Source organism: Bison bison, unplaced genomic scaffold (genome assembly GCF_000754665.1).
Source record: "Bison bison bison isolate TAMUID 2011002044 unplaced genomic scaffold, Bison_UMD1.0 scf7180017864454, whole genome shotgun sequence".
Classification (NCBI taxonomy): domain Eukaryota; kingdom Metazoa; phylum Chordata; class Mammalia; order Artiodactyla; family Bovidae; genus Bison; species Bison bison.
In genome coordinates, this window is record NW_011495016.1 from 635,539 (window position 1) to 645,651 (window position 10,113).

The following is a 10,113-nucleotide window of genomic DNA, read 5'->3' on the forward strand; positions in this document are numbered from 1 at the left end:
GACAGAGATTGGAGTTATGCTGCCACAAGCCAAGGAATGCCTGGAGCCACTAGAAGCTAGAAGAGGCAAAGAAGAGTCTTCCCAGAGAGCCTTCAGCAGGAACATGGCCCTGCCAATTCGGGGGTTTCAAACTTCTAGCCTCCAGAGCTGCAAGAGTGTAAATTTCTGTGGTCTTAGAAAGAAAGAGAAGTCGCTCAGTCATGTCCAACTCTTTGCAACCCCATGGACTGTAGGCTACCAGGCTCCTCCATCCATGGGACTTTCCAGGCAAGAGTACTGGAGTGGGTTGCCATTTCCTTCTCCAGGGGATCTTCCTGATCCCGGGATCAAACCCAGGTCTCCCGCATTACAGGCAGACGCTTTACTTTCTGAGTTACCAGGGAATCCCTGGTCTAGAGGAAGCCAATTCCGGGGTTTCAAATTTCTAGCCTCCAGAGCTGCAAGAGTGTAAATTTCTGTGGTCTTAAACCCCCCAGTTTATGATACATTCTTGCAGCACTTTTGTATTTTGCTTTTTCCCTCCGAATGAATCCCACATTTTTCATGTTTCTAGACATAATTTCTATTTTGAGTTAATTTTTATGTTTTTAGAAACGACATTTATATTTATTGTAAAATTTTGAAAGCTACAGAAAAATTTAAAGATGAAAAGTAAAATTATTTATAAATTCGCCACCCAGAAAAAAACTACTGTTAACATTCTGAGGTGTTTCTTTTCACTATCTTTTTGATATACACATGGTTTTACATAACTGAAATCTTATTGCTGATGACATTTTGTTTCATAGTTTTATACACTAACATTATTACATAAGCATTTGCATGTATAAATGGCTCACCAACGTGCTAATGACTGAGTTGATAGTTTATCATGTAGACAGATATAACTAATTCTCATAATGTAAGAAATCACTCCCACTACAGTGCTTACCTCCTGCTGACCATACATCCAGTGTAACCATTTGGATTGTTTTAGCTTTTTTAAATAGTTTAAGTGACACTATAATTAATATATTTTTGGTAAAGCTTTTCTATATTTTTCTAGAAAAGAACCCCAATAAAAGAACTGAGAGAGTTAATTCCTAGGTAGGTTGATAAGTAGTCTAGGGTCCTCAAGGAGGAAGGGGTCTGGGGCTTTCAAGGAGGAGATAGGGGTCTGGAGATCTCAAGGAGGAGAAAAAAGCCAATGTTTTTTTCTTTAAGCCCAGAGCTAATAACTGCACAACAAAACAACTCATCTTGCTCAAGGATATGTTTTTCCTTAAACTCTGTACCAATGATTATACAACAACAATGTATCCTGCTTGAGGACATGTTTCTCCTTGAGAACCTTCTGACTAATCCTCTCATCTTAAAATGTATGTTGTGGGAGTGGGTCTTGGAAAAGTATATAAGGCCTTGATAACACTAGTGAGTGGGGGCACTCTCCATCCCCCTTCTGATGTCTATGTCAGAAGCTTTCTCTGTCCTTTTTTTCACTTTAATAAAACTTTGCTACACAAAAGCTCTTGAGTGATCAAGCCTAGTCCCAAAGCTAAATCTCCTTCTTTGGAGATCATGAATCCAGCATCGTTCACTGTAAGCTATCAGAAGTACTGGGTCAAACAAATATATTTTTTAAAGCCAATATTTTGTACTGTTACTCCGATTCTGAAAGCAATGTGAATACATGAGGAATATTTATTAAATACAGTGGACTAAATGAAAAAAACAAAGTAACTCAAACTTCTCAGAAACCTCCCAGCCCAAGTAATGAACAACATTTCAGAGTATTTCTTTTCACTCTTTATTGAGTGCATAATTTTCTTTAAAATTATCCTTAGGTTCTATTGTATAATCTATTTTCTGTTTTTTTTTTTCACTTGGCATTATCTTCTCATTTTTCTAATAATCATTATATCAAAAATACTTTCCCATTAAAAATCTTTGTTACATCTAGTGTTAAAGAGTTAACAATATGCTATAAGGTTATATCATCATTTTATTTAATCATACCCCATGCTGAAAACTTTGTTTTCTCATATTTTTGACTCTCATAAATAATACTAAAATTAACATATCTGTGCATAATTTCTTTCTTTACATCACACAAGTTTCCTTGGTGTAAACTCCCAGATGTGAAATTACTGGGTTAGAGAACGGGACCATTCAAAATGTTTGAAATACTGCCAAATTGTTTTCCATATGGCTGTCATTTTTAATGATTACATAACATTTCATCCAATTAGTACAGCATGACTTTTATAAACATTATCATATTGTTGGAATTTAGATTATTTCGTTTTGTTATTAGAGATAATGCTCAATGAAATCTTCGTGAATAAACACTAATTTGTTTACAACTTTAAATTCCTCTTAGGCAAAATTCCAGTACATAAAGATGTACTTATACATACCTGTTCCACAACCATGGGAAATTCCAATTGAGCATACAAAAGAACCTCAAAGTACTTCAAGTCACACAGTCAAGTTGGTCAAAGCACATCCACTTTAATTCCATGATACAGTAATGACCTTACGAGACAGGTTACCCTGGGCCTTTCACTTTGATCCCCATTATTCTGAGCACTGCTTTCCTCGAGGCTAGTTACTGAACCACCAGTCATAAAATTATAATCACTCTTTATCTTTGTATCTTTCACTTACTGTTTGCTATTTCAGTATCACATGCTAATATTGCAGCGATATATACTTAAATTGAACATTTCAGAAAATCAGGAAAAATTTAAATTATAGCCTCTGAGTGAATGAGAAGCCTTCCCTGGTGGCTCAATGATAAAGAATCCACCTGCCGATGTAGGAGACAGGATCTTCCCTGGGTTGGGAAGATCCCCGAAGAAGAAAATGGCATCCACTGCAGTATTCTTGCCTGGGAAATCCCATGGACAGGAGAGGCTGGCGGGCCACAGTCCATGGGGTCGCAAAAGAGTTGGACATGATTTAACAACTAAACAACAAGTAAATGAGTAAGCAAGTGGCTAAATTAAATATTGTCATGAGATTTAGACTAAGAGTAACATCTTTAAAAAATTAATGTTTCAGATAATCCTCACTAGTAAGTGCATGCACACACAAGTGTACCAATGCTTTCATCAATACATTCTTCTTATTTTTGCAATATCTCAAACTTCCTCAACCACAGGATAATTTTAGAACATAAACCCTATAGTCAGGTAATAATTACTATGTAATTTCTCCTTCTCCTTTAGGAAAAAAATCCCAAAAGTGGGATTAAGTGATAAAGAGTACTGTTCCATAATGTTCTTTATATATAAAGGCTTCCTTCATGCATCTGTTTAACCAAAATTATTCAAAGATCTAGGATTTGTCAACCTGAGTACTCATGTGTACACCTCACTCCCCACATTTCAAATCTGTTTATTTGGGATAGGTGTTGATGTAAAACAGATGTGATTAAATAGCATTTTTCCAACGATTAAATACAGTATTGAGAAAAACTGAACTGATAAAAAATACCAGTGAACTTATAAAAGTAAAGAGCACATTTTAGTATCCGTAACATCTATGTCTAGTGTCAAGTTTAAAAATGCACATACAGATATTGTCATTCATTCGAACAACAAATATTGCAGAATAACTAAGTGCTACGCTCACTAAAACGTAAGAATAAATAAAATTCAGCAACCATCCTATAGAGTTTAGCCATGTTTCCAAGTTATCAGTAAGTGAGGTTGATACATGTTTGTAAACACGGTCATAGACTCCATAGGAAGAGGAATAAGAGATGATTTAACCCTCTCCAAGCTCAGTGCTGAGCCAGAAAACCAAACCAGGCAGAACACTCTCATAAAGTGGTATGTATACACTATGACCCTTCCAAGAAAACAACATAAATTTCATTGCCTCCCTTAGTAATCTAGTATTTATAACAACCATGAATGGTGATCCTCAATATCTATTTCAAAACTGACTCCAAAAATGCAAAATAGTTTATATTCTTATAGGACAGTCATGTGGTTGCAGCACTGTATTAACTATTTTTATGTGAGGTCTGGGAAGACAAGTAGCCAAGAGATAAGATTAAGGTTCCTCATACCAATATTTAGTGGGTTTTTACACAAGTGAGTCCAAGAGTCACTACCACCAAAATACATTAAGAAGGCTGATTCTGAACTCACCATTCATTCCGTCACACTTTGAATTCCCAACATTGAAACAGGAGGTTTTCATGTTGCCAGGAAGTACATTCCACCATTTATATTCAAACCCAAGTGCAGGCTCCGTTCCTGCTGGACATGATCTACATTCTACAAGAGACGAGTGGGACAGAGAACTACAATGATGTCACATCTGGTTGATTTCCTCTTCCTCTGTTCCAAGCACTACTAAACTTCAATCATCAGGGAGGCAAATAGTAAGGAGAGTAAAGCTCTTAAGAATTAACAACTTTTTCAAGAGCAGTCTGAAAGAAAAATAATTCTGGGTAGAGTATACATATGCTTGACTAACATGAAAAAGGAAACAAACACAAACTCTTCTAAAATAATTTCTTTCATTTCTGGGCGTAACTGCTTATACTGAATTAATTTGCATAAGAAAGGTAACTCTGAAACAACTTCTCTTACATGTGATTTTACAATCAGTTTTCTCCATTTCATAAATAAAGAAATATTGCATCCTTCCTATTAGTTACTAAACTTAACAGAACATTATATCACTTAATTATGGACTGATGACTTGAAATTCAAAATATAGGGTATACTGAAAAGTGATGACAGGAGCTGTGGGGTGTGGCAAGAGTCAGATTTATAAACAAACCTTATTTAAATTAATATTTAAATCTGCAACATTAAAATAAAGTGTCTTTTACAACCATTGTTTTCACGTAGCCAAGACACTCTGCATTACCACATCAGTAAAAGAAGGGGAGAGAGAGAAATTGTTTATTAAGCAAGCATTTTCTGGTACTGAAGTACTACAGGAGACATTTTCATATACTTCTCAATGATGATGAGCTAGATATTATTCTCTGCAATTTTACAAATGAGAAAACTGAATTCAAATTAGTGGATACATCATACTATTGATAGCCTGGCAGGAAGCAGATTTGAACACAAGTCAATTCAACTGCTTTTTATGCTCTCAAAGGCTCTGGATATTAAGCATACAGCATGGCTATACTCAAGTAAGGTATCTACAACAATAATGCATTGTAATCTTTAATAAAATTAAAACAAATTCTGTAACCATCTTTCTTTAATATTGTTAAGATTTCCCCAAATGTACACGTTGAAACAACCTACTTAGGGACTATTTAATTGCTACCCGATCAAAATAATCAATTTTTTCTAATATTATGGTATAAAATGTGATTATTCCAATTGAAATAGGAGTTGTATTTTATGCTTACATCAATGTTTGTGTGCACACACACTGGAAGAGGAGCACTTATCCTTAATCACTTAAATTAGTGGAATTCTCTTAAAAATATCCAAAGCATCATCCCATTAAGAGGATGTGTGTTACATGAAATGCCATTAAAAAACTATTCTTTGCTATACTGAATAAGCCACTGCAGTCTCATAATTCCCTTATATTTCTTAACTCTTCTTCAGCCTGTGAGATAAGAAAATTATGTGTTCTAAGGAATTTTCCATAAAAGCAATTCAGGACAATGTCAGTGTGACCCAAAAAGTTTATTTTACTAAAGGTCTGATTCTTGGGCCAATTGATATCCCATACCCTTTGTTCCATCCGAAAATGTTCCAGGAGGGCAGGGATGGCAGGAAGATGATCCATTGTTATAAAACCCAGGGTTGCAAGGTGGACAATCCTTCTTCTCTCCAGAAGGGGGCAACCTAATAGCATCCGTGAGATCCTCTCGGCAGATTTTGGGCTCTATCCATTTGTACATTATCTGTGTCTGCAAAAGAAAAAGAAAAAAAAAAAAAACTTGCAGGTCCTGTAACATGCTTTATTTGCTTTAAACTTCCAGTAACAAAAATGTTAAACTGACAGCTTAGGTAAGGTCCAAATAGTGACAGAACAGAGTGCCAGCTGAAGAGAATCTAAAACTTCAGTAACAAAATGAGACAGAAAAAAACACTTTGGTGGGAAAACGACAGTTACCTCCAAATGGTTTTATGCTAAGCTGAAAAGACCTTACCTCATATACACAGGGTATCATTATGAAATTCCTCTTTAAAACATACAGAACACGACTGCAACTCTTACTCTTCTAGCCACTTGTTCACTTTATCCCATAAATGCCCTAAGTTTCTCTGCAGACTATGTTCCTTGTGTTGAGACCCACCCCTCACTACTCTCTTCCTTTCCCCTTTCTACAGCCTACATCATCTTGCTTTGCACATAGTGATGATAAAACAAAAAAAGTTACATTTTTAGTTGAATATCTCTAGCTTCACATTTCAATCCCGTTATTTCATACACTGGTAGCTCTTCTCTGAGTCTTTCCAAATAACCTGAGGTTAGACTACAAGAGCCGTAGCTAAACTATTTCCTCCTGAGGCTTCTAGGCCCTGCCACCTGTGTTCTAAATGACAGGATTAAGATCTCCTCTACCTTCATGGAGGGTAGTCTTTTAAACTTTTCTTCTCACACGTGCATGTACCCAAAAATAAAACAAAATACAACTAAGTAGCTACAAGTCAGACAAACCCAGAAAATTGTGATTATAAAATTCTTATATTTTGGAACTAGAAACATTAAGAGAGTTAGCCATTTCAGAACAAAATGTATATGCTCAGCGAAAAATAGAAAAGGCAGTCTACATGCAAAGAGAAAAATCACTCAAGTTCTTTCATAGTTTAACACACTTTTTAAAAATAGACTAAAATTTATTTCATATGTTCAGCTGAAAGTACCATTTCTCCTTGAAAGCAATGATAAGTCTAATATTGAAGCAGGAAAATCAAAATTAAAGACAATTCTCTATAGTTATTTCCAGTTAATAAATCATATATAGTAAGCCCTTGAGGCCACTCAATTTTATTCTCAAATATTAATAAATTACCTTATCTGATGAAAGCTACTTAAGAACATAGTTTAAAAAGTAGATGTCTCAGCAGAATTATAAATAACTGTTGTTTGGGATTTTTTTTTACAATTCTGCATTTATGGCCTATGTCATGATACAGCTTAACCAGCCACTTCAACCATCTGCCTTTCTCACCATCTGCAAAAATGATTGCTATTCCTGCTGGAGTTTCCTAAATAGCTGAAAAAATTAATTAGATTCTGTATCCAACAGGAGCTCTCAATTCCTCTGAGAAAGACAATGTAAAATTCAGAGAATGTAAGCAAATAAACACATTATGTTTAGGGGATTGTCTTTTTAAAAATCTGGCTTAATAAGTATAGAAAACAAGTTTCTGATGATGATCAATTCACAAATTTGCTGATTTATTTTGACATTAACTAAAACTGCAATGAGTTATGTGTGAGGTATTGCACTGTCGGGAAGAGATGGCTCCCATATGCCAGTGGGTGTGGTGCTGAGGCTGTGCACTGAAGGCTCATCTTGAAGGCATTGTGCAATCATCCCCACCATTTCAGGAGCTCAGTTATATTATGCACAAGTTTGTAAATGAGGAAACTTCAGATAAGAGCCCCAAAGTCATACACAGCTAGTAAATGGTAAACTAGCACTAGCCAAGGAGAGTTGGTTTGGTGAGGGTAAAAATAATAAAAATTTTTATTGATTTTAGACAAACTCCCTAACCACATTATTTTCAAACCAAGCACAGTATATGTTTAAAATTTAGAAAATGTGCACCACCTTTAAACACTTGGAAGTCAAATTGCAAATGCTCTGTAGTAAAAGTTTTGTTTGCAAAGCCTCTTGCTTCATATGCAGATTGATTCTGTGCCTCTCTAATGTGGACAGATGCTTTCAAGTCTGGCTGACTGGGGAAAGATAATGATTAATATTAATGATATTTAGTACCAGACGGCTCACAGTGCAGGTGAAAAACCACAATCAACTCATTCTTTGGCAAGTTGAGATAAAATTATGAAATGCTTTATGAAACTAAAACCCTAATAGACCAAAACTTAGCAGATTGCCATTAAGGCTACAGAAGAGCTGTAAGATCCATGTATACTTATATTAAGCATGAGTAAAATATGTTTTAAAGAGATGCATCAGACGTATCAATTGGAAGCTGGTTTTCACATAAAAATACCATTCAAATTTGAGACTGGGTTTGCCCACGGTTGACAGCTTTCTCCCTTTGGAAGTCTCTGCACAAACCCACCAAACCCTTCGCAGACTGACAGCTCATCTAAGCTAAATTACATGTGATTTAAAAGGATTTACTGATTGCCACTCCAGCATAACAGCGTGTGCGTCACAATGTTCTAACTCAAAAGTTTTCAGGCAAACAGTCTATCACTCACCTCTCTGCCTCTCCCAAACCTTGATACTCTCCAGCTGCAAACCACTGGGCATGTATCACCACTTCTCTTGGAAGTACCACACCATTCTGCCAAGGTGTGAAAGACCACTCCTTCAAGGTTGGGCTCAACATCCACAAATGCTCTAAGCTGGTCCTCAGCCCACACTTCTATGTATCAACATAGAGTGAATGTCGACATTCTAGCAATCAGTGAACTGAAATGGACTGGAATGGGTGAATTCAACTCAGATGACCATTATATCTACTACTGCGGGCAGGAATCCCTCAGAAGAAATGGAGTGGCCATCATGGTCAACAAAAGAGTCCAAAATGCAGTACTTGGATGCAATCTCAAAAAAAGACAGAATGATTTCTGTTCGTTTCCAAGGCAAACCATTCAATATCACAGTAATCCAAGTCTATGCCCCAACCAGTAACGCTGAAGAAGCTGAACGACTCTATGAAGACCTACAAGACATTTTAGAACTAACAACCAAAAAAGATGTCTTTTTCATTATAGGGAACTGGAATGCAAAAGTAGGAAGTCAAGAAACACCTGGAGTAACAGGCAAATTTGGCCTTGGAATACGGAATTAACAGGGCAAAGACTGATAGAGTTTTGCCAAGAAAATGCACTGGTCATAACAACCTCTTCCAACAACACAAGAGAAGACTCTACACATGGACATCACCAGATGGTCAACACCAAAATCAGATTGGTTATATTCTCTGTAGCCAAAGATGGAGAAGCTCTATACAGTCAGCAAAAACAAGACCAGGAGCTGACTGTGGCTCAGACCATGAACTCCTTATTGCCAAGTTCAGACTGAAATTGAAGAAAGTAGGGAAAACCACTAGACCATTCAGGTATGACCTAAATCAAATCCCTTGTGATTATACAGTGGAAGTGAGAAATAGATTTAAGGGCCTAGATCTGATAGATAGAGTGCCTGATGAACTATGGACTGAGGTTCGTGACATTGTACAGGAGACAAGGATCAAGACCATTCCCATGGAAAAGAAATGCAAAAAAGCAAAATGGCTGTCTGGGGAGGCCTTACAAATAGCTGTGAAATGAAGAGAAGCGAAAAGCAAAGGAGTAAAGGAAAGATATAAACATCTGAATGCAGAGTTCCAAAGAATAGCAAAAAGAGATAAGAAAGCCTTCTTCAGCGATCAATGCAAAGAAATAGAGGAAAACAACAGAATGGGAAAGACTAGGGATCTCTTCAAGAAAATCAGAGATACCAAAGGAACATTTCAAGTAAAGATGAGCTCGATAAAGAACAGAAATGGTATGGACCTAACAGAAGCAAAAGATATTAAGAAGAGGTGGCAAGAATACACAGAAGAACTCTACAAAAAAGATCTTCATGACCCAGATAATCACGATGGTGTGATCACTGACCTAGAGCCAGACATCCTGGAATGTGAAGTCAGTGGGCCTTAGAAAGCATCACTACGAACAAAGCTAGTGGAGGTGATGGAATTCCAGTTGAGCTATTTCAAATCCTGTAAGATGATGCTGTGAAAGTGCTGCACTCAATATGCCAGCAAATTTGGAAAACTCAGCAGTGGCCACAGGACTGGAAAGGTCAGTTTTCCTTCCAATCCCAAAGAAAGGCAATGCCAAAGAATGGTCAAACTACCACACAATTGCACTCATCTCACACACTAGTAAAGTAATGCTCAAAATTCTCCAAGCCAGGCTTCAGCAATATGTGAACCGTGAACT

General features: G+C 36.6%; 1 protein-coding gene across 2 annotated transcripts in view; it reads right to left on the reverse strand.

Annotated features, from left to right (window-relative positions):
- KIAA1324L (KIAA1324-like ortholog) overlaps positions 1-10,113 on the reverse strand; it is a 220,012-nt gene that overhangs the window by 42,457 nt on the left and 167,442 nt on the right. For both annotated transcript variants that reach the window (XM_010859123.1, XM_010859122.1), the window contains 2 exons: positions 5,704-5,884; positions 4,140-4,268 (listed from right to left, as the gene is read on the reverse strand). In XM_010859123.1, coding sequence (XP_010857425.1) covers positions 4,140-4,268; positions 5,704-5,884 — 310 coding nt within the window. The remainder of the gene's footprint in view (positions 1-4,139; positions 4,269-5,703; positions 5,885-10,113) is intronic.